The sequence below is a fragment of the Balaenoptera physalus genome, assembly GCF_965194825.1.
Source record: "Balaenoptera physalus genome assembly, chromosome: 19".
Classification (NCBI taxonomy): Eukaryota; Metazoa; Chordata; class Mammalia; order Artiodactyla; family Balaenopteridae; genus Balaenoptera; species Balaenoptera physalus.
Window position 1 is genome coordinate 15,454,767 of NC_138900.1, and position 26,141 is coordinate 15,480,907.

The 26,141-nt window shown below is 38.3% G+C and overlaps 1 protein-coding gene and 1 pseudogene across 2 annotated transcripts; both read right to left on the reverse strand.

Moving 5' to 3' along the window:
* Positions 1 to 2: 2 nt before the first annotated feature.
* Positions 3 to 2,066, reverse strand: LOC309649404 (large ribosomal subunit protein uL22 pseudogene; annotated as a pseudogene). The gene has a single exon. The product of its transcript is annotated as a large ribosomal subunit protein uL22 pseudogene (transcript).
* Positions 2,067 to 2,855: 789 nt separating this feature from the next.
* ZNF383 (zinc finger protein 383) lies at positions 2,856 to 20,956 on the reverse strand. The gene is made up of 5 exons (XM_082439370.1): positions 20,524 to 20,956; positions 19,635 to 19,702; positions 9,709 to 9,835; positions 9,305 to 9,400; positions 2,856 to 4,485 (listed from the first exon to the last, which is right to left on the reverse strand). Exons 2-5 carry the CDS (start codon positions 19,659 to 19,661, stop codon positions 3,290 to 3,292), a joined length of 1,446 nt encoding a protein of 481 aa, XP_082295496.1. The 5' UTR covers positions 19,662 to 19,702; positions 20,524 to 20,956; the 3' UTR covers positions 2,856 to 3,289.
* Positions 20,957 to 26,141: the final 5,185 nt, after the last annotated feature.

Below are 26,141 nucleotides of genomic sequence, written 5' to 3' on the forward strand. Positions count from 1 at the left end.
TGTGGGATCTTAGTTCCCCAACCAGAGATTGAACCCTGGCCCCCAGCAGTGGAAGAGCAGAGTCCTAACCAGTGGACCACCAGGGAATTCCCATGACATTTATTTTTTTGGTTTAATTTTAAAATGTTCCTTTTGGAAAGGAGTCTATTAAGATTTTACACTTCTTCTCTAGTCAATTCTGATATCAAGTCAATCCCATTTCTTTATAAAAATCAGATACTTTGTCCAGATTTTCAGATATATTATAAAAATGTCTATAGTACTAACTTAAGTTTTTTGAGATAAAATTCATATACCGTAATATTCACCCCCCTTTTAAAGTATACTGTTCAGTGGTTTTTAGTATATTCACAAAGTTGTACAACACCACTAATCCCAGAAAATTTTAATCACCCAGAAAGATAGTGTCCTTTTAAATTTAAATATGTAGTCATTTCAATGTCTCATTCACAGTGCTGTTCATTCGTCACCTGTACTCCCCCACCTGAATCACTAGTTTGTCTACTTTTTTTCAGTCAAATAAATTTTCTGTTTTAGATTGTTTATTTGTTTCTGTCATTTATTTCTGCATTTTATAACTAATAATGCCTTTCTCTACCCGTTTTAGATATATTTTTGCTTGTTTTATCTCCCTGCGTTCTATATTGATTTTATTTATTAATGATCTTTCTAGTATTTTATTTTTTTTTACTTTTATTTGCATTTATTTTTTGCGGCATTTATTCCCAGGCCATAAGTTTTTGTTTCTTCAGTTTCTTCTGGCATATCTTTTTCTTTTGGGCAACCTCCTCTTCTGGTTTAGGAACAATCTGCTCTTTTTCAGTAAGGATCACCTCAATGTGGCAGGGAGAGCTCATGTATGGGTTGATCTGACCATGAGCTCTGTAAGTCCTGCGCCGCATCTTGGGGGGCTTTGTTCACCTGGATGTGCTCAATGACCAGAGAATCTACATCTAAGCCCTTAAGTTCAGCATTACTCTCTGCATTTTTGAGCATGTACAGTAAAAATTCAGCACTCTTTTTGGGCCACTGACCCCGCATCCAGCCCCAGTGTTGGGCCTGGGCACACCTACCACCTTCACCTTTGTAACGACGGAATAGCACACATTGCTTCTTTAAAGTGACATCCTTCAGATACTTGGTGGCTTTTCGGATATGCATACCCTTAATGGCCTGGGCAGTTTCATGAGTGTTCTTAAAGTGAACACAAAGATTTGAACCTCTTGACTTGCATGATTTTGTGGCGTTTTCTGGGCCAAGTGAATAGCAAACCATTTTTAGAGGTCATCTCAGGCCGCTTACTGGAAAAGTCTAGTATTTTAATGTATGCATGCATACTGGGTATAAAACTTCCAATACAACTTTGGCTGCCACTCACAGGTTTGTTTTTTTTAATATTTATTTATTTATTTTGGCTGGGCCAGGTCTTAGCTGTGGCACACAGGATGTTCGTTGTGGCATGCGGGACCTTTAGTTGCGGCACGCAGACTCTTAGTTGTGGCATGTGGACTCTTAGTTGCAGCATGCATGTGGGATCTAGTTCCCTGACCAGGAATTGAACCCTGGGCCCCTGCACTGGGAGCACGGAGTCTTACCCACTGGACCACCAGGGAAGTCCCACAGGTTTTTCAATTGTGTTCTCATATTCATTCACATTTAAATAATGTGTATATTAAGGTTTTAGTTCCTTAACCCATGTTAATCAAGAGGGGACACTAAATTAATATTCAGATATTTGCTGGCCATCCTCTTGTTACTGTCTCCCCCATTCTGGTCAAATAATGTGCCCTGTATATTTTCTTTTTTGGGAACTAATTATTAGGAAAAATATTCTTATCTCTTCCTGCTTATTTGACTGTGCTTTCAACCACCCAACATTGTATCCACAGGGTATTAGTCTTTGTGCAGCATAGAAAATAGAGTCTGAATGTAGACTACCCACGCAAACTTTTTTTTTTCCCTTTTGAAATTTCATGTAGAATAATGAGTGATAGGAAAAGCTTTCCTATGTTCATTACACTCATTTCTCTTTTTTCATTATTAACTCTTTGATTTAGACAAAAGTAAACAACATGGTTAAAATCCTTTCCACAAATAATAATGACGATAATTATGAAAATGGGTGTATCAATGATAATAGTGGACAACTTTCACTAAACATTTACTACATGATAGGAAAAGTTCTAAACACTTTATTAACTCATTGAATTCTCACAACAAACCAATACATAGAACGTGATTATATTTACTAATACATAAAAAATAAAATGTCACTAATATATATAAGTAAAAAGTTTTAAAAACCTGGAAGCATAAAAAATACCAGTAACAGTAGTTAATTACCTTTCTAGTATGAGCTTAGGGTTAGGGTTGATGAAAAGAAACAAAACAGTTTATAAAGGAGAAAATATGGATAATTTCAGCAACTAAAATAGATGTTTTAAAAGGAAAAAACCAAGCATCCAAAGATAAATTTTGGGTCATATTAGCCAGGGAAGATTTTATAACTGAAAACAATTAGATGCAACCATAACATGAATAATAAATAAGGCCATTTAAAAAAGTCATTAAGTACATCAATAAAGATAAAAATCTATATTTACTGAAATGGCAATCATATTTTGTAGCATTATAAAAGCCAACACATGTGTACCAGGTGAAGGTGCAACATGTGTACCATGACTACATTTTCTTTAAAAACAAAGTCTGGTAGGATTTGCTCTACCAACTTGAGAGTCATCATCTATAGTTGGTATGATCACAATTAATCTTGGCTTTTTTAAATTCTAGTTTTCTTATATCCTGTTTTATAATAAAAAAATATAAATTTGTGAAATGAAACAAAAAGACTAACAGTGACTTCAAAAAAAGGTTATACTGTAATTAATTCTACAAGGAATTACAAAATACAAGGTCACACAATTTAAACAGTGTGATGTTGGTATAAGTACAAATATATATATCAGAGAAGAAAGCATAGCCTTGAGACTCAAGCAAATATAAACAGGAATATAATCTATCTCCAAGAAGGTAGAACAAAATAATAGTAAAGGAAAAAATTGTTGAACTGCCATTAGTACAACATGGGGTGGGGGAAGTGAGGGAGAGGGACAGGCAAATGTCAATTTAGAATCCAAATTCATAACTTAGAGTAAAATATATTTGGATTAAAAAGAAATATAAAATAAAATTAAGAAACAAAAAATAGTGAAAGAGGGTAACTATCACACATGAATTTTTGTTGTTGTTGTTTAAAATATCAGGAAGGTGACAAGAACTTTAGTTTTTATTATTCATCAGTATGAATTCCCTGATGACGAATGAGATCTGAGCCACTACTAAATGCCTTTCCACATTCCTTACAGTTATAGGGCTTTTCACCAGTATGAATTCTGAGGTGTCGAGTAAGGTTTGAGCATTTATTAAAGGCCTTTCCACACTCATTACATTCATATGGTTTTTCATCTGTATGAATTCTCTGATGTTGAAAAAGCTGTGAGTTCTGAGTAAAGGCCTTCCCACATTCAAGACATTCAAAAGGTTTCTCACCAGCATGAATTCTCTGATGTTGACGAAGTTGTGAGCTCTGAGTAAAAGCCTTCCCACATTCCTTACAATCATAGGGTTTCTCCCCAGTGTGAATTCTCTGATGATTAGTAAGTGCTGAGCCACTACTAAAGGCTTTGCCACATTCTTTGCACTCATAGGGTTTCTCACCTGTATGAATTCTCTGATGCTGTACAAGCTTTGAGCTCTGAGTAAAAGCTTTGCCACATTCCTTACATTCATAGGGTTTCTCACCTGTATGAATTCTCACATGTTGAAAAAGTTGTGAGCTCTTAGTAAAGGCTTTCCCACATACTTTACATTCATACGGTTTTTCACCAGTGTGAATTCTCTGATGGTCAATAAGATTTGAGCAATAACTAAAGGCCTTCCCACATTCCTTACATTCATAGGGTTTCTTACCGGTATGAATTCTCTGATGTTGAGAAAGGTATGAGCTACAGCTGAAGGCCTTTCCACATTCTTTACATTCAAAGGGTTTTTCACCGGTATGAATTTTCAGATGTCGAGTAACATGTGAGCCACAACTAAAGAATTTCCCACACTCCTTACATTCATAAGATTTTTCACCAATATGAATCCTCTGATGTTGAAGAAATTGTGAATTCTGACTAAAGACCTTTCCACATTTCTTACATTCATATGGTTTCTCTTCACTGTTAATTATTTGATGTAGAGTAAAGAATGTCTGTTGAATAGATGTGGGCATGTATTCATGAGTGAATATTTCTTGGTTGAAATGCCCATTTTGATATCCCACTTGTCTTTCAAAGTGGTTTCTATATTCCAAAACATCTCTAAAACTGGAGTATTCAAGGCCATGCTTTGTAAGTCCCATCATCTCCCTCTGGCATGATTCTATTTCATAAACTTCCTTCTTTAGTGATAATAACTTGGTTTCACACATTGATTCCAGATCTGAAAGAAAATAAAATGGTAAATATTCTTCCCCCACCTCATTTGTGAAAAGTTACACTTTTATAATAGAAATGGAAAAATTAAAGTGAAAATAATATCTGGTAGTGAATGACACAGAGTTCTCAAGTATATCTGTTTAATCTGAAAAATGGACAAGAAATGCACAAAATTAAGGAGCTATAATGCAGAAAGCAGCAGGAGGAGACTATGGAAATAGGAAACCACAATGATTCTCAAGTACTGATGTGGATCAGAATCATCTGGAAAAGTTGATAAATATACAATGCTTGGGCGTATTAAAAGATGACTAGTTATATATGCATCTATATAAGCTTGTATGTATGTGTATGTAAGAAACAGAGTACATCATCATACTATATATATTACAAAAAGTGGACAATTTGTTACCTCCATTAAAGGTCTACTGAGAGGAATAAATGCATATAGGGGGAGATTCTTGGGCTCTGTGGTATAATAAAGTATAAATTTGATCTTTGTCCCCAGTTCCTAACACAGAGCTTCAAAAACCCTTTGAATTTCCTGAGTGATAGCAGTGTTTTCATTATGCTAATGAGGTGACTCATGGTGGACCCCTAGATAGTTTTAGGATGGGGAATGGTCACTAGAAAGACCCAGCATATGATTAGAGGGTTGGGACTTTCAGCTGCTTGACCTCTGGGGTGGAGAGAGAGGCTAGAGATTGAGTGGTCAATGCCTTAATCAATCATGCCAATGGAATTAAGCCCTAATAAAAACTCTGGACACCAAAGCTCAGTGGAGATTTCTGGTTGGTGAACACATTGAGGCGCTTCACCAGGAGGGTGACACACTTTGACTTCACAGGGAGAGGGTATGGAACCTCTGCCTCCAGAATCCTACCCTAACTCATCTGATATGTATCCTTTACAGTAAAACTGCAATTGTAAGTATAGAGCTTTCCTAAGTTCTGTGAGTCATTCTAGCAAAGCCTGCAGGGGCCATGGAAATCCCGAATTTATAGCCAGTTGGTCAGAAGTGTGGGTGGTCTGAGGAACCCCTGAGACTTGCAGCTGGTGTCAGAAGTGAGGGCAGTCTTGTGTAAGACTGGCTGTTAACCTGTGGGGTCTAAGCTAACTCTGGGTAGTTAGTGTCAGAATTAAACTGCAGTACACCCAGTTGGGGATAAAACAGAATAGGGTCCATAATAAAGGGCATACCGGATGCAATTTAAAAGCGATTACAGAGGGTCAGGCAGATGGGGGAACAGCCTAATATAAGTCAATGAACTGATTTGATGTGAGTAGCAGATAGGGAAGACTCAGAGCATGCTATGTGCTGGGGATTCAGTGAAAATACTGTTTGCCTTGGAATTCTGTGATGCTGATCTCGGGACAAGGGAGAGACTTGCTCATGTACCACTGCAGTGACTGAGAGGGGAGACTGCTGAAGTTTAAGGCAGACAGAGAGAAAAAAGACACAGTGCAACAGCAAAGGAAACAATAAACAAAATGAAAAGACAACCTATGGAATGGGTGAAAATATTTGCAAATGATGCCACCAACAAGGGCTTAATTTCCAAAATATACAGATAGCTCATAGAGCTCAATATCAAAAAATCAACCCAGTCAGGACTTCCCTGGTTGTCCAGTGGCTAAGACTCTGTGCTCCCAATGCAGGGGGCCCAAGTTCGATCCCTGGTCAGGGAACTAGATCCCACATGCTGCAAGTAAGAGTTCTCACGCAGCAATGAAGATCCCACATGCTGCAACTAAGACCCTGTGCAACCAAATAAATAAATATTTTTTTAAAAAATCAACCCAATCAAAAAATGGGCAGAAGATCTAAATAGACATTTCTCCAAAGAAGACATTCAGGGGACTTCCCTGGTGGCACAGTGGTTAAGAATCCGCCTGCCAATGCAGGGGGCACGGGTTCGCTTCCTGGTCCAGGAAGATCCCACATGCTGTGGAGCAACTAAACCTGTGCTCCGCAACTACTGAGCCTGTGCTCTAGAGCCTGCGAGCCACAAATACTAAGCTTGTGCACCACATCTACTGAAGCCCGCACACCCTAGAGTCCACATGCCACAACTACTGAGCCCATTAGCTGCAATTACTGAAGCCCACACGCCCTAGGGCCCACGTGCTGCAACAAACTGAGCCCGCGTGCTACAACTACTGAAGCCGTGCACCTAGAGCTCTTGCTCTGCAACAGGAGAAGCCACCACAATGAGAAGCCCGTGCACCTTAATGAAGAGTAGCCCCCCACTCGCCATAACTAGAGAGAAAGCCCATACACAGCAATGAAGACCCAATGCAGCCCAAAAAAAACAAAGAAGACATTCAGATGGCCAACAGGCACATGAAAAGATGCTCAACATTGCTAATCATCAGGGAAATGCAAATCAAAACCACAATAACATATCACCTCACAACTGTCAGAATGGCCATCATCCAAAAGTCTACAAATAATAAATACTAGAGAGGGTGTGGAGAAAGGGAACCCTTATACACTATTGGTGGGAATGTAAATTGGTACAGCCACTATAGAGAATAGTATGGTGGTTCCTTAAAAAACTAAAAATAGAGTTACCATATGATCCAGCAATCCCACTCCAGACATATATCCAGAAAAGATGAAAACTATAATTTGAAAAGATATATGCACCCAATGCTCATAACAGCACTATTTACAATAGCCAAGACATAGAAGCAACCTAAATGTCCATTGACAGATGAATGGATAAAGAAGATGTGGTATATATATATATACACACACACACATACATACACACACAATGGAATATTACTCAGCCATAAAAAAGAATGAAACAATGCCATTTGCAGCAACATGGATGGACCTAGAGATTATCATGCTAAGTGAAGTAAGTTAGACAAATACTGTATGATATCACTTATACGTGGAATCTAAAAAAATGATACAAATGAACTTATTTACAAAACAGAAACAGACTCACAGACCTAGAAAACAAACTTATGGTTACCAAAGAGGAAATGTTGGGGGAGGGAATAAATTAGAAGTTTAGGATTAGCAGATACAAACTACTATACATAAAATAAACAACAAGGTCCTACTGTATAGCACAGGGAACTATATTCAGTACCTTACAATAAACTATAATGAAAAAGAATCTGAAAAAAAATATATGTATAACTGAATCACTTTGCTGTATACCAGAAACTAACACAACATTGTAAATCAACTATACTTCAATTTAAAAAAAAGAACAATATAAGGGAAAAATAATTCTCAGGAGTTTCATACAAGGATTGTAAAAAATAATAATAATAAGACACAGTGCAAGATACTACCATGGAAAGATGACAGGAGTCAGAAGCAGATTGATAAGAGCTGAGTCCCAACACTGAGAGTTACTTACTGTAGGTTCCTAGGCAATTATTTAACCTTTCTAGTCCCCATTTCACCTGTAAAAGGGAGATAATCCTTAATTCATGATTACTAAGAGCGTAAGGAAAAGTGTAAGTGAATGTCTTTGAGTAAAGTGTTCAGTATTTGATAACTATTATTATAAAGGAATTTCTTACCCAAAATGGAGATTTTAGGCAAATTAAACAGTGTGAAGATGTCAAAATGGAGCCCATTAGAACATCTCAAGCCAGAAACAGGGAATTCATTTCAGCATGTTCTTTTTCCTCCTACCTCCATAGGATCTTTCAGCAACTTTCATCTAGTTAAGCTCTTCAGTAGCTTTTCTATCTCCACTGCGAATACCCTATTCCAAACCAGAATCATCTGTTACTCAGACCACTCAAGTAGCCTCCTAACCCAGATCCCCACCAAGTTCTCACAGTCTTTAACCTCTTCAGGCACCAAAATGACATTTGGCCTGGCCTTCCACTGCTCAAAATCCAAACTCCTCACAATCACTGGCAAAGGCTGAATAATGTGGTTCCTACTTGTCTCTCCAATCTCGACTCACACTCCGCTCATGCTTGCTCTTGGGACCCAACAACGCTGGCTTTCTTTCAGTTCTTCAAACACACCAAGTTTTTCCCTCCTAGAAGGGCCTTCAGAGGGGTTCTTCCCTCTGCCTGGAGTTTTCTTCTTTATTAACACATTAAAGAGTAAGACCTAGCAGTGAGCCTAATACTATAGTAATTCTGAAATAGTGATGAGCATAAATGGTATTTCAATATGTCTACAGCAACAATAAAATGATATGAAAATATCTGTGATTTCCATTCATGTCAAAGTCACAGGAACTACTAACACTACTATGGTTTGTTGCATATACCATAACAGGAAGAAATGCTAAATTTCAATTAGAGGATACTAAATATAAAGATGTATTTTTTTCTTTTCATCCAAGTTCATGAACTCCCTCAATTCTATCCAAAGGAATCCAAATCATTGGCCAGCGGCTATAAGGAAGACTAGTACTTGGAGGGGAGGGGCAGTGCAGATACATGCAGACATGTGCCCATGCGCGCGCACACACACATATACTATTTTGGAAGTGGTAACAGAAAACATTTAGATGAGTCGAAGAGGAAGAAAAGCTAGCAAGGAACTGAATCTAAAATATGGGTAAAAGAGTTTTCTTTGTGGGGGATGTGAAGGGCACCTTCTACTTGAAATTAAGAGGGGGAGTGGAGAAGAGTAGTCGACAGAGCAGTAAGTGAGGGAAGGAATGAAACAGGTCATTTGTAAACTTGTGCTAAAAAGACTTAGTTTTTCCCACAGGCCTATGGTTTTGATGGGAGCTTCCAAGATAACATCTCAAAGGTGCTGTTTCTTCACTGATCAACTGAGTTATTGCCTGTAGTGCCCTGCTTCTGTCCAATCATTTCTCACTCACCTGAACACAGGCCTCTTGTCAGCTCTCTGCCAATCATCCAGGGCTCTTTCCCCTGTTCCAATAAGGAGATAACTTGAGGCTTAGGAATGTAAAGTCCTGCTCACAAGAAAAGATATGGAACATGGTTATGCTGTGGGTAAATCAGATCCAGAAGTAAGATCCAGTCCCTTGATGATCAAGGAAGAGATGCCACTACAGGAACAGTCAAACAAAGAAGATGAAGCTCAGCCACAGCCAATTGGAGCTGCCCATTTCCCACTCTTCCTTTTCATTTCAGTTCATACCATTTACTTGGGAACAGGGAGCAGAAATTCAGCTGGTAGCTCGAAAAGCAGCTGAGAAATTCACTGTGGAAGAAACAGACATTCCAGAGAACTCAAAATTACTGGGATAGATGCCCTTACCCACTGACACCAGATTGCTATAGTTCTCCAACATCACATCTCTGTACAAGTCCCTCTGAACAGGGTCCAGGAATTCCCACTCCTCTTGAGAGAAGTCTATAGACACATCACTGAACATCACTGATCCCTGAAACAAGAGACACATGTATTATTTGTGTAACAAAAAGAAATATTTCAGAGACTACTGTGCTCATATTTGGGAGTAAAGCAAAGAGCAATTATATTGGTGTCACTAAGAACCAGAATCTTTAGATCCTAGAAATAGGTGCAAGAGTTGTCAGTTTATTTTGTATTAAAAAAAAAAATTCCTCACTCAGTCCATAGAAAAGGCTTAGAAACAATAATTAACCCAGTAGCGATGAGCATCCCTAGTGTCTAGATTGTGGTCTCTAAGTATCGTATTCAAATAAAAGTAACCAAAGTTGGGAAGGAGACAATTTCAGAATTGAGTCAAATGCACAGGATGAGTCTGAACATTCTGTTGTATCAGAAAACAAGAGCGCTATCAAAAACTACTAGAATCATGTTAAAAGGACTCAGGAGCCTACTTGAAAAGCCTCCCATTGGCCAAAGATGGCATAATTTGAGGATCAAACGTAATGGACTGATCAGATCAAAAATGTTTAAATCCATGAGCTCATAATAATATTGAACAAAAAATTTCTAGCCATCTTTGTAGGATTCTAAGAAACCAACTCATTATTTTAAAAACTGGTAAATAAGGGGTAAGAATCAAACATTCTTTCCCATACAAACTGTCCTTTAGGGTAACCAAACAGTTGATGAGACATTTTACTTTACAGATAGTACTCTACCTAATCTATGAAGAAGGAATGACAGAATTTAGATATCATTTTGCAACCTCTAATGAATTAATAAATCTAGATAATAATCATCACTGGTGGCTAACATTACAAAAGGAAAGAGAACCAGAAATAATATGCCCCCTAATGGAATCACACATCACCACCTAGGAAATATTCCTGACAAAAAAATCCCAACTGAATCTGATCACGTTACTAGACCTAACTACTGACTCTCAGGAAACACTTAAGTGATACCAGAAAGAAGAAATCAGCAAAATCCAAACAGTGGACAAATGAATCTGTTTTTCTTTCCCAACAACAACAACAAAAACTGCACAGAAAGAAAAGAGATGGAAGGGGTACCTACAAAGTAAGAGACTGGAGAGACATATCAACCAATTGCAGTGCACAGTCCTTCTCTGGATTCTAATTCAATTAAATGATTAAAAAAGCAGACAGTTATGAAAATTTGAACACTGATTGGATATTGATATTAACAAATGATTTTTAACTTTTTCAGACGCAATAATGGCATAATGATTTTTTTTTTAAAAAATAAACCTTATCCTTGAGAGATACATACCAATTTGAATTTGCTTCAAAATAATCCTGTGTGTGGGAGTGAGGTTAAGGGAGTGTGCATGGAAGAAACAGGTAGAGGTATGGATGAAACAAGATTGACTGTGAGTTGACAATAATTGAAACTTAATTGTGAGCATATGGTAGTTCACAAGACTACTTTTCTGTGTCTGGAATTTATTATAACAAAGCTTTCTAAAGAAGGTTCTTCTGAGACCTCTGATCTCAACAATTTATGAAGTGGCTGAACTCACTATAATCATCCATCATCCTTATCCTTATTTCTGAGATAAAGAAAATTGGTGATTCATTTGGAAATTCCTCATGACTCACACTTCCTGTTCAAACTTAAATTGGACTTCTTCATGGATACCCTAAAAAAGTCACAGAGATCTGCCTGTATCAGCTACCAACCCAAGAATCCTCCAAGCCCCATAAACCAGGAGACCTTGCAACACTCTAACATTTGGAGCTACCAATACCACCTCCCATCCTATTTTACTGGAGAATACTGATCTGTAGAGATAATCTTGGCTTTTCCATGTTTGTCTCAGCTAAGCAACTCATACCTCCACCTCGTCAAATCACTGCCCAGACAGGACAAGTTTATCCTACAAATCTACTCTTGTTTCCTTTAAGAAAATGCATTTCTTCTCCATCATAGTCCCTGGGAGAGGGCTGAGAAAAGAGACGCTCAATTATTTACTGAATGAAAATATTAAAACTAAGTCAAAAGAAGAGGAGCATTTAGGAATGATAATAGGATTATCTGACTAGAATGAGAGAAAACAGGGACCAGGACCTGAAGGAACCCTCATAGCCAGAAATGTCAGGAAAAAGAAAGCAAATGCTCACATGCCCTTTAAAAAAAAAATTTTTTTTTTTTTTTCTTAGAATGAGTTGAATGTCAGGACGGTAAGAAAGAGCATCAACTAACTCACCTGGGCCATGGCTTTCCGTATTCCAGGAGATGATCACTCCTCCTTGGGGCTGTTCTCCTGGAAAAGGATAGTGTTCTGAGAAGACAGGCCTGGGGAAGCAAAGAAATGCTCTAGAAACAACACTGGCTTTACAGCTTTCAGACTCTCCAGGCAAAACTACTTCTACTTCCCTTGGTCTTAGGATATAACTCTAGTGAGTGGGAATATGGAATAAATCCCCCTCCTATCTCAGCTCCAGAAACCCCAGGCTTTAGCTGCAGTAAGATGGATCCTGGCTAGTCGATCCAAAGAAACACAGACTCATATTGCCTCTCCTTCACCCAAGCAACCCAGGTTCCTGCCTCAGCCAGTGATTCAGGCAAGACCTTGCCCAATCTCAGTGCTGTTGTTGCTCTGAACCCAAGAGGGCGCTGCTATGACCTGCCCTGAGCAGATCCCTCCTCTGCAGCCCTCAGGTCCCCAAGCCAGACTCACCTAAATGGTGCTTTTAGCCAGGAACACAGTTCAATCTAATTAGAAGGACTAAAGACTTCCCTAATCAAGTCTCATTTCCCAAGCCTGAGAAAGTCAAATTCCCGCTACCACACCCCTGCACCCATACCCACACTGAGGCACTCCTCAACCTTATGTTCTAGCTCTGATTTGTTAAAAAACAAAACAAACAAACAAAAAACTTTGCTTATGTGTTTTACCCACACAAAACAGTCAAAACGTCAACTTTTCTAGCTCTGGGATAAGATCTTTCTTACCTATACATACTTATATAAATTTCTCTTTTTAAATTTTAATGCTTTCATTTGTTACATTTAAATCTTTAATCAATTATTATTTTATTTTGGTATAAAATTATTTGGTAAAAGACAATGGAATAAGATTATCAATTATAATTTTATTTTAGTATAAGAAATGAGTTAAGAATCCTACTTCATTTTCCCCCAGAGAGGGCTACCCTGGTGTACCTAAAACACATGCGAATAATATTTCATAAGACTTAAAATGCACCATTATTTTATATGCCACTAAGAAAGAAAGAAACTATTTAAGACATAACCTGATTTCAGGTATGTTGAAATGAGAAAAAAAAGTGAGCCTTAGAATAGATGACTATGGAATATATTTTCTCTACTGATTTAAATGCTACCCTTATCATAGATGATACATGTTTGGATTTATTTGTGATTCTATTTTGATTCAGTGATCTCTTTATTATTTTGCCAGTACCACATTCTCTATATAATTTAAAAATATGTTTTAATGTCTTAGTAAAAGCCCCCTCCACTACATACCAATTAGAATGGCCAAAATCCAGAACACTGATAACACCAAATGCTGGCCAGGATGTGGAGCAACAGGAACTCTCATTCATTGCTGGTGGGAATGCAAAATGGTACAGCCACTTTGGAAGACAGTTTGGCAGCTTCTTACAAAATCAAACATACTCTTACCACATGAATTGAGAATACCTAGTGGGATGGAGAAAAAGTTCGGGAAAAGGAAACAGAAGCAATCATCAAAGCTATCTCACTGCAAACTCCTAGCTCAAGGAGTAAGAAGGTTATACTTTTTCTTTAAAGTTTATGGTATTGATTAGTTCAGTGAAATGGACACTGTTTATTATCTAACACTGACTGAAAACCTTATCCATGGGCAAGAAATCAAATGGCTCACAGAGAAGCTTGATAGTAGAAGTTATGGGAAAGAACAAAGCAATCGTTTTCTAGTTGTTTCCTATGCAGTACTGCTTTTCTAATAGATTTAGGAAAAAAAAAATGTTAAATAATACTGTTGATAGTGCCTTCTCCCTGATTTTACTATGAAGGCTTCTAGTATTTCACTATAAGGCATTAGGTTAGTTTTTTGTTTTAACTTTTTAATACAGAAATTTCCAAACATACATAAAAGTAGAATTTAAATAGTATAAAAAACCTTCCATGTACCCACTAACTGGCTTCAACAATTATAAAGTCACAGACAATATTGTTTTATCTAGATTCTAATCCACTAATTTTTATTGAGATATACCTCACACAACATGTAAGTTACTCATTTAAAGTATATAATTCAATGTCTTTTAGTATATCACCACAATCCAATTTTAGAACATTTTCATCTCCCCTAAAAGGAACCCCATTAAGAGTCAATCCCAGGACTTCCCTGGTGGCGCAGTAGTTAAGAATTCACCTGCCAATGCAGAGGACATGGGTTCGATCCCTGGTCCGGGAAGATACCACATGCCACGGAGCAACTGAGCCCGCGAGCCACAACTACTGAGCCCACGTGTCACAATTACTGAAGCCCGTGCACCTAGAGCCCATGCTCCACAACAAGAGAAGCCACTGCAATGAGAAGCCTGCACACAGCAACGAAGAGTAGCCCCCGCTTGCTGCAACTAGAGAAAGCCTGTGTGCAGCAAAAAAGGCCTAATGCAGCCAAAAATAAATAAATAAAATAAATTTATATATATAAAAAAGAGTCAATCCCCATTTCCCTTCCTCCTCCAGCCCTAAGCAACCACTAATCTACTTTCTGCCTCTATGGACTTGCCTATTCTAGACATTTCATATAAATGGAATCATACAATATATGGTCCTTTATGACTAGATTCTCTCACTTAGCAAGTTTTCAAGGTATATCTGTGTTGTAGCGTGTATCAGAACATCATTCCTTTCTATTGGCAAATAATATTCCACTGTATAGATAGATCACATTTTGTTTATTCATTCATCATTTGATAGGAATTTGAATTGTTTCCATTTTTTGGTTACTGTGAATGGCTATGAACATTCATGTACAAGTTTTCATGTGAACGTTTTCAATTCTTTTGGGTATATATCTAGAAGTAGAACTGCTGGGTCATATGGTAACTCTAACTTTTTTAAGAACTACCAAATTCTTTTCTAAAGTGTTTGCACTATTTTACATCCCACCAGCAATGTCTCCAAATCCTCACCAACACTTCTTATTGTCTGTCTTTTTTATCACAGCCATCCTAGTAGGTATGAAGTGGTATCTCATTGTGATTTTGATTTACATTTTCCTTATGACTAATAATGTTGAGTAAAGTTAGTTTTTAAGAACCCAATTGTTTAGAATGCTTTTCTAATGTAATTTCCATTGCAGTTCATTACTTTCCCAAGGGCATTCCACTCATGGTGGAACAGATAATAACTCTATTTCCTAGTAAGGAAAAGAAACTGATGGTGGCATAAACATTCTGAGTGGCTAATGGGAAAGGGGAATCAGCATATCTTTGCATGGTTTGCATGCAAACCATGAGAATGGTTTGGGGAAGAAATTAAGACAGAAAGGGCTTAGGGCCAACAAAACTGGAGAGACTGATGCTCATCGATTTTCTCTTGAGTAAACTCTAGTTAACTTTTTCATCTGCACCACCCAAATTATTTTAATTCAGACTAAGTCTCCTCAAAACACCAAGTGCTTATCTTGCAAAAACACTATCTGTATTCTAACTTTCCAACTCTTACACCTGCTCATTTTTAGGTTAATAGAGTCATAAAGAAAGTTAATAGCCTTATGAAGTCATAGGATCACCACTGGAGTATTCAATCACTGTATAATGAAGCTAATATTTAATAGCTTCAGGTACTTGTCATGCCCACAGTCCTTTTCCTGAGGAAGGAGGCACCCACCTGAGTGTAAAATTTCTTTTGTCTTGTTTTATCATTTAAAAAAAAAGCATTTTTTGCTTGTTATTCCATAATATATGTTTATTGTAGAAATGTCTCAAATTTAATTGCCGCCTCAATTAATTTCTACTCCCTTGCCCCCAGTCATCTATCAAAGTATGAGAAAATTTTGAATGTTGAAAAAAAATCACTTAACATAAGAAAATTAGAGAAAAATAATGTGAATGCAAAACCTTAAAAACAAAACTTTTGAGCTCTCGCATCACTTAAAGTAGCCCAACAGTGGCAGCACTGTTGCCCAACAAACTCTCAGGTATAAGAGAGATCTCCTGTTTTTGGTCTTTTATTCATTTCCAAGAAGAAAAGAAGAAAAGTGAAGATGAGAAAAAAAAAAAAAAAAGAAAGAAAGAAAAGAGGGTTCCTGGATAATAGCTGACTGCATGTTGTAGAACAGAAAAAGAAATTTTTTTTGGGGGGGTTAGATCTGGAACCTTCTGCTGTTGTCAAAAGGTAAGGCTATTTTCAGAAGTATCAGGTGTTGTGCTAAAAGGACGCCTTTTAAGAGTCTCCTAAAAGGGTCTCTCATTGGCCAAGTAATGAAAATTTATGCAATAACATACTATACTTCTCCTGCCACTCCTCCTTGTACGATGATGGAGTCTATGACAACTATCAGTTAATTGATACATTGGAAAATGTTGTTAAATCCATAATAACATGTGAGAGAAAAACTGTTATAAAGTCCACAAAAGAAGAAGGTGAATAAAAATAGGATTTTTTTTTTAATTTTTTAATTTTTATTTATTTATTTATGGCTGTGTTGGGTCTTCGTTTCTGTGCGAGGGCTTTCTCTAGCTGCGGCACGCGGGGAACACTCTTCATCGCGATGCGCGTGCCTCTCACTATTGCGGCCTCTCTTGTTGTGAAGCACAGGCTCAGACACGCAGGCTCAGTAATTGTGGCTCATGGGCCTAGTTGCTCCGCGGCATGTGGGATCTTCCCAGACCAGGGCTCGAACCCGTGTCCACTGCATTGGCAGGCAGATTCTCAACCACTGCGCCACCAGGGAAGCCCAAAAATAGGATTTTTTAAAAAACTATTTATAATTAGTGAGTGATTACATTTGTGGTTTTTTTTTAATCATCCTATTGTTTATATTTCTGGTAAAAGGTGCTTGTCTGAAAAGTATAAATGTAGCATATTTCGAGAAAGCCAGTTAGCTCCAGAAAAAGGAAAAACTGTACCAATATCAGGAAGGACCCATCATACCTGCGGCCTCACACAATAACCCAAGATAGAAAAGGTATTCCACAGTTAGTGAGCACCAGTGGACACACACAAAACCAAATAGAAATGGGGTAAAATAAAATAATAAATAAGCTGAACGTCCCAAATGAGAGCTCACTGCATACTCAATCCATTATCACCTAGGAAATGAACATTTTATTAACAATATTAAACCTTTAATAATTATGTAGTGATATTAATTAGGAAGATTTAAGTTTTTTAAAAAAACACCACTAGGACTTCCCTGGTGGCGCAGCGGTTAAGAATCTGCCTGCCAATGCAGGGGGCACGGGTTTGAGCCCTCGTCTGGGAAGATGCCACATGCCGCGGATCAACTAAGCCTGTGTGCTAACAACTACTGAGGTTGCGCTCTAGAGCCCGCCAGCCACAACTACTGAGCCCACGGGCCACAACTACTGAAGCCCGTGCACCTAGAGCCCGTGGTCCGCAACAAGAAAAGCCACGGCAATGAGAGGCCCGCACACTGCAGCAAAGAGTAGCCCCCGCTCGCCACAACTAGAGAAAAGCCCGTGTGCAGCAACGAAGAGCCAATGCAGCCAAAATAAATAAATAAATAATAATTTTAAAAAAAGAAACTGAGTTACAAAATTAAAAATCTATACTAAAAACAGAAATCAACATGTCTGATGAAGTTGAAAAGGTACTCAGCTTAATGATCACCAGCTCAGGTTCTAATGCTCTTATACTGTACAACCTAGTCCCAGGTACTGACCAAAAACTGGGAGCTCAGCTTTAAATCTATCCTATAGTGTTTTTTTTTTTCCTTATATCTAATTTGGTAATTTGTGTCTTATCTCCCCTTTTTTCTTTAAGTTTTTATAGAAGTTTATCAATTTTTATTGATTCCCCAAAATAAACTTTTGGAGTTAATTTCTCAATTATATATTTACTTTATATTTCAATATACATAAATTTATATTGAGCTCTTATTCTTATTATTTCCTTTTTTTTTTTGCTTTGTTTGGGTTTAATTTAGTATTAAGTTTTATTTCCTTAACTTCTTGAGATGAAAACATACATCATTAATTTTTCAACATTCTTCTTTCCTAGCGTATGCATTTACAGCTATATATTTTCTTCAGGTTTAGCTTTAGCAACACCCCACATTTTGATGTTATATTTTCATTATCTTTCAGTTCAAAATATTTTTAATTTCCATTGCAATTTCTTCTTTGATTCACCAGTTATTTATAAAGACAATTACTTAAATCCCAAACATTGGGATATTTCTAAATATCATTCTGTTATTGACTTCTGCTGAATTCCACTGTGGTCAGAAAACATACAGTATTATTTCAATCCTTTGAAAGTTACTGAGATTCCTTTTATGGTCCAGCACATGATAAATTTGGATAAATGTCTCATATGCATCTGAAAAGGATATATAATGTAGTTGTAAGGTACACTGTTCTACATATATCATTTAAGTCAAGTTTGTCAATCACACTGCCCGAATATTATATAGCTTTACTCAGTTTCTATTGATTGTTCTATCAGCTATTGAAACAAGTGCTAAAAATCCCCCACTATGATTGTGATTTGTCTACTACTTCTTTTACTTCTCTCAAATATACTTGAAGTCATTTTATGAAAGTCTATGTATTTAGAACTGTAATATCCTACTAGTAGTCTAACCTTTTTATTATGAACTATTGTTCTTTATCTCTAGTAAAGCTTCTTGTCCCACAGTCTAATTCCCATACAATGAGAGTGAGTCAGGAGTGTAAATTGATACAACTATTTAGGAAAACTGTCAGTATATATTAAAGCTGAATATTTGCATAACCTATGCCACAGGAATTTCACTCCTAGGGATATACCCAACAGAAATGCATTCATATGTGCACCAAAAGACATGTACAAGAATGTTCATAGCAGCCTTGCTCATAATAGGCCCAATCTGAAAACAGCTTAAATACCAATAGATAATGGAAAGGATAAATAAATTGTGGTATGCTCATACAATGGAATTTTAAGCAACAACAATAATAAATGACCTACACTACATGAAGCAACGTGGATGAGTCTCACATATTCATACTACATAATATTATTAAATAGTACATTCATATTACATGTAAAATGTAATGATGAATAAAAAGAAGTCAAGCACAAAAGAGTGGATATTCTGTGATTCTACTTATATAAAATTCAAGAACAGGTAAAATTAATCTATGGCTATAGAAAACAGAATAATTGTTATCTTCGGGAGAGGTGGTTAGTGAGTGGATGGAACAAGAATCGGGCTTCTGGAATGCTGGTAATGTTCTACTTCCTGATCTGATTTGAGCTCTGGTTAAACGAATATGCTCATTTTCTAAAATTCATCAAGTCATATACTTCCATTTCTGTACTTTTTAGAATGTATGTTATACTTTTAAAACCACGTGATATATCAGAAGATTCATCAAAAATTAAAATACCAAGTGACCAAGTATTAGAATACAGGATGACTATGCTTATAATCTGCCGGTAAGAATTTAACTGGTACAACCATATTGAAAATCAGTCCGGCATTATCTAGGAAATTTGAAAATACACACGTATCTTATGGTCCAGCAATTCCATTGGTATGTTTATACCCTAGGAAAGCGTGCATATGTGCACCAGGGTACTTATAAAGCAAAAAGGAAACCCCAGCGCACCTTGTATTTGGCTTGGTCAACAGCCATTCCTCCTTCTCCTCTGGGGACCTCTCTGAGATAAAGCAGAGCTGAGGAAGGAGAAAGGAATCATGAAATGCCAGGGCTTTCTTGTGGCTCAGACTGATCAGATCAGAGGTTACTCTGGACCCACACCTGCCACCCATGGAGAGGAAGGATGGAGAGAGGTCAGAGGAGTCTAGGCTGTCCTGAGCATTCCTGGTTTCAGAAGGGGAAAAGTCTGCTGCCCACGACCAAAATCTGTCCTGACCTAACATAGCAACCACTGGGACATACACACTGTTAGCCTGGCACAATTACAGGCACCCTCCAACCGCACACTCAGTGCCACAAAAAGTTACACGATCACACTCACACATCCTCACACAGTCAGACATCAGTACACTTAGTACTGCTAACATTCATAAAACCACAATCACACGCAGCCCTCAGATAACACAGCCATAGTAACATAATCACAGATTCTCAGCACTCCCCACCGCCCCAACACACACAATGACACAAAGTTGTATGGACACACACAATCTCAGTCCCACTACGGAGGCACAGTCACACCGACACACACAGAGCCGCACGCTTTCACAGTCACACACCAAACGAGGATATCCACAGTCACACCTGCACACAGAGCTCCGCGCGCATGGTCAGTCACAGTGACACACCCACCACAGGGATATACAATCACACGCGCACACAGCGCGCACAGTTACATAAGGTCACAATCGCACGCATGGAATCCCACACTTCACCCTCCCCCAGTCTTATCAAATCATACAGGACCGAGACTCCGGACCCGCCTGGACCGTCCCTTCGGACCCCCAGGGGTGCACCTCCGGAACCTAGTCGAGCCCCCAGGACCTAGGCTGCTCACCTTCACTTCCCCTTCCCCGGAGGCTTAGGGTCCCGCAGGCCAGTGAAGGGTCAGCCCTATACCCGCCAGGGTGTCTGGGAAATGTAGTCCGGAGCCAGATCCGCTCGGACAAGATGTCTCCCGACCCTCGGATTTTCTGCACAGCCTGGGCCAAGCCACACTTCTCCCCTCTCGGAATTGCTGCCAGGAGGCTGGAGATCCAGATACAGTCCCCACACCCCGGAGACAAGCTTCCTCCTAGGGCCGGGCCAATCTCAGGGAGCCATAAATTCCCTGAGAAATAGAATAATGTCGCTCGATTCGCGCCGGAAGTTGATTGGAGCCGCAAGAGCTTCTGGGAAATGTAGTCTAGAGCTGGAATGGGTGAGGCGCCCGCCCACGTAGAAGATTGTCTTGGTTGGCTGCTTGGGCAGAGCTTGCCGCAGTGAAGGACAGAGTGGCGGCCAGGACTCTTCTAAGAGTTGTAGCTCACTCTGAGAATATTCCGGACTGACTAAGACGTCATTTTTGCCTTCCTCCGTGGATTACCGTGGTGTAGGACCTATGCTGATCGGGGAGCGGTAACCTAGGGGTCTCAGACCCGAACCGCACCAGGGAAACTGAAGGAGAGTAATCAGACAGCCTGGAATGGGGCTGATGGGGACGGGTTATCAGGAGCGTCCAGCAGTGTGTTTGCTGGGGATGGTAGTGTTGACTCTGATGATGGCCCCACTGTGTAAGGCCATAGGTGAAATTGGATGAGTTACCTCATTTTCTTCACCTGGAAAACAGTGATACTTCAGGGTGCATGTTCTGGTACCATCAGTTTTATTTGCCTTTTGGAGAAGCAAACCAATTCGTCTGACACAGTTTCAAACTTGTGTTTTATAAATCATATCTCTGTTCCTTGTATGGCTGTGGATCCCACACCCTTCCATGCCTTAGGGATCTTGTTTTCATGGGTACAGTTTGTCTTCCAAGAAAACGCAGAAGGCTGCAAATAAGAAAAGATTTTATTTGTTGGGGTGTTAGGAATTGCATTTCGGGAGACAGATTTGGGTAAAACCGAAAGAGTGTTCCAGAAGAGAAAGAGTCAGGGGCTTATGAAGGCAAACCCCACAAAGTTATTAAAGTTGTCTGGAAGGAATTATGATTAACTCTGACTGCAGGAAAGGAAATATTTGTCCTTAAGGGATAGGCTGTCACTGAGTTATTTTAGGGGAAGTGTCTTCCAAGCATCTTGAGTTTCTGGAAGTTGAGATTCCATCTGGGCTGAGGCATGCATGTCATACTTCCTCCATGGCCTCCCAGCTACATTTTAGAGAGCTCTCTTCGTAATACCGACTCCATTTTGATTTTCCTTTCACAAATTTCTACCTCCCTTTGCAGAGTTTAGAGTTATATTTTATTCCTCTCCAGTCTTCCATGGTTTGATCCCTGACTCCCCAAACTCGGGGGGGACGGAGGGGGAGGAAGGATTCATTACCGTAGTACAACAGCTTAGATGTGAATCTTATCCCTTTCACCTCTTGGAAACAATTAAAAGTCACAAAAAGGGACCAAAACAGAAAACTCCAGTTTCTGTGAAGTTCGGAGAAAGGAAAAGCCCATGAACCCCAAAATACACATGAGCACTTCCCAATACAGCTGATATTAAGTAAAAGCATGCCAAAGAATGAGGACTGGTGAACAGAAGTGAGAGTGATGCTTAGGAGCTAGTAAATCCTATTAGAGAAGACTCCAGACATAGGGGGGGAAATCATTTCAGGAAGACTAGGTGCTTATCTTGAAAGATAGACTTTGGAGAGGGAACTGCCATGAAGAGAGTAGAGGGCAAGCAGAGTAACAGATGGAACCCATGTGCCAAGATCAGGAGTCATGTTTAAGGGAAATTGATCCAGAAAACTAAAATATGTCTCAGTTTTGACCAAAGTTATTGGTCTGTAAGCTAGAAGAAGACTCCAGCATCAGAGAAAACCTACAGTTGCTTAAAGGAGAAAAACTTAGATTAGTGTCAAGTTTCTACTCAATAATATTTAGTACCAGAAATCAGTGGAACAAAGCCAAAAGGATAATCAAGAGAGTGAATACCAATTATTTTTGTTCACAATCAAGCTGCAATTCAGGTATAGATATAATTTAGGGTCACCCTAAAATGAGGATGTGAATTAGGGTGACTTGAGAGCCAGGGACAGTAATATAAAGGATAGGGTGGTTTATTCTAGTAGAATAAACAGGATGATGATTAATATGTAAAAATAGCTAAAAACAAAACAAACGAATAAAAAAACACTAAGATGTTATGAGTGGAAGATGGAGGAAGTAGATAGAATGAGTAGGACTTGATGGAGCAAAGTTTGCTGGAGAAATTCTTAGACAAGAAAGAAGAGTATGGATGCAGCAATTACAGAGGTGAGGGAAGAAAAGAACTGTGGGGAATAGAGTAAAATGTGAAATAAAATGGCTTGTTAGGAAGATTGTATGCTTCAGATTATGACAGGCCTGAGATTCAAGTCCCAGTTCTGAAAATTAACTATTTGTGACCTTGAGCAAATGACTTGTGTTCTATGCACAACATCATCAAAAATCTTGATAAAAGTATCTTTTTCTCACGAACATCATATGGATCAGGGAAAACGTGTGGATTAGTTTATTCAAAATAAATGCTCAAAAGCTATTGAACACTTCTCAACTAATTCTTTGAAGCCAGTATCACCCTGATGCCAAAATCAGACAAAGACATTAGGAGAAAAGAAAACTAGAGGCAAATATCCTTTATGAAGACAGACACAAACATTCTCAAAAATTACTAGTAAATGGAATCCAGCAACATATAAAAAAGATTATATGCCATAGGGCTTCCCTGGTGGCACAGTGGCTAAGAGTCTGCCTGCCAATGCAGGGGACATGGGTTTGAGCCCTGGTCCAGGAAGATCCCACATGCCACGGAGCAACTAAGCCCGTGCGCCACAACTACTGAGCCTGCGCTCTAGAGCCCACGTGCCACAACTACTGAAGCCCACGCACCTAGAGCCTGTGCTCTACAACAAGATAAGCCACCACAATGAGAAACCTGCACACCACAATGAAGAGTAGCCCCCGCTCGCCGCAACTAGAGAAAAGCCCGTGTGCAGCAACAAAGACCTAACACAGCCAAAAATAAAATTTAAAAAATAAAATAAATTAATTTTTAAAAGATTATATGCCATAAATAAGCAACTAGGATTTATTCCAGGAATACAACGATGGTCCAATATATGAAGACCAATCAAAATAATACATCGTATTAACAGAATAAAAACAAAAGCCATATGATCATCTCAGTAGATCCAGAAAAGCATCTGATAAACACAATAACATTTCATGATAAAAAAAAAAAGCCTCAACAAACTGGGAATAGAAGAGAACTTCTTCAACCTAATAATGACACCTATGAAAAATGCACAGCTAACATCATAGTTGATGGTAAAGGGCAGAAAATTTTCTCTTGTGCTAAGTGCTATAGATTGAATGTGTCCCCCCAGAATTCATATGTTGAAACCTAATCCTCATGTCGTGGTATGTGGAGGTGGGTCCTTTAGGGTTAATTAGATTATGAGAATAGAACCATCATGAATTGGATTGGTGCCCTTAAGAAAGAGACTTCAGGGATCTCCCTTGCCCCCCTACCATGTGAGGACACAGCAAGAATATAGCTGTCTGTGAACCAGGAAGTGGGCTCTCACCAGATGTGGAATTTGACAGCACCTTAATCTTGGACTTCCCAGCTTCCAGAACTGTGAGAAATAAATATTTGCTGTTTGGGTCACCCAGTCTATGGTATTTTTGTTATAGCAGTCCAAAAGGACTAAGACAATCAGGAACAAGCCTGTTCAAGAATGTCCATTCTCCCCATTTCTATTCAACATTGTACTGGCGATTTTAGACAGGGCAATTAGGCAAGAAAAAGAAATAAAAGGAATCCAGATTGGGAAGGAAGAAGTAAAACTCTATTCACAGAATCCATGGTCTTATTCATAGAGAATCTTAAGGGGTCCACACAAGTGAGTGCATCAAGGTTTCAGGTTAGATGATCAATATTCAAAAATCAATTGTGTTTCTATATGCAAACAATGAACAATCCAAAAATGAAATTAAGAATACAATTTCATTTTATTCAAAAAGTAGTTAGGGATAAACTTAGCAAAAGAAGTGCAAGATGGTGTTTACTAGAAACTATAAAACTTAGTTGAAGGAAATTAAAGAAGACCTTAAAATGAGAAAGCTTTCCCATATTCATATATTGAAAGATTGAATATTGTTAAGAAAGCAATACTCCCCAAACTGATATACAAATTCAGCACATTATCAAAATCCCAGCCTGATTTTGGTAAGAATTGACAAGCTGACCCTAACATTCATATGGATTGAAAGGGACACAGAAAAGTAAAACAAAGTTGAAGGACTCACATTTTCTGATTTCAAAACTTACTACAAAGCTACAGTAATCAAGACAGCGTATTCTTGGCACAAAGTATAGACATCTAGCATTGAGAATGCAGAAACAAGCCCTTACATTTACAGTCAATTGATTTTCAACAAGAGTGCCAAAACAATTTAATGGGGGAAAGAACAGTCTTTTCAACAAATGATGCTGGGACAACTGGATAGGCACACACAAAAGAATGAAGACTTTGACCTCACACCATGTATAAAAATGGACTCAAACGGATCATGGATCATAGATCGAAATGTCAGAGCTAAATCTATAAAACTCCCAGAAGAAAACATAGGACTAAATCTTTGTAACCTTTGGGTTTCACATGGCTTCTTTTATATGCAACCAAAAGCACACATGACAAACAAAAACAGGTAAGTTGATTTCATCAAACTCAAACAATATTGTACTTCAAAGGACACCAGTAAGAAAGTGAAAAGACAACCCACAGAAAATATTTTCAAATCATATATCTGATAAGTAATTTTTATTCATGATATATGAAGAATAGTTACAACTCAATAAAAAAACAAATAACCCAATTTTTAAATGGTCAAAGTATTTGAATAGTCAAACATGCAAATGACCAATCACCACATTAAAAGATGCTCAACACCGTTAGGTGTTATTTGTATTAGGAATATGCAAATCAAAACCAAAATGAGATAGTATCTCACTCACACTCAGATGACTAAAAATAAAAAGTTTGTAAAACTCTAGAGATTCATCAGCATCAAACCTAGTATTTGGAAGTCTTTTTGTTGCCAGTCGTCATTTTAACACTTCCACCATCCTGAAAAGGTTTACACAATATCTGAAGAGTCAAATGAATTAACAATGTAATTTTTAAAAAGGGCTCCCACATAGAAAGGATAAACTGTTCTCATTTTCAACAACTTTTCCCCACATTGTGGACCTGACAATTAGGACAGCCCTTAACCACCTTGAACTTTTTGGAACTCATCAATCATGCCTGATAAATTCTCAGCGTTCCTTTTTTTTTTCTTACCTCCTGAGTTATACCAAGAAGGTGAGGGAGCAAGACTTTGGGGTTATCAAGTGGTCACCTAGGAAGCAATAAAGATGGTCTGGTGGAAAGATGCCCTGTCAGACCCCAAAGTTTATGGATTTGGAACCTAGCCTTGGAGAAAGGAAACATTTT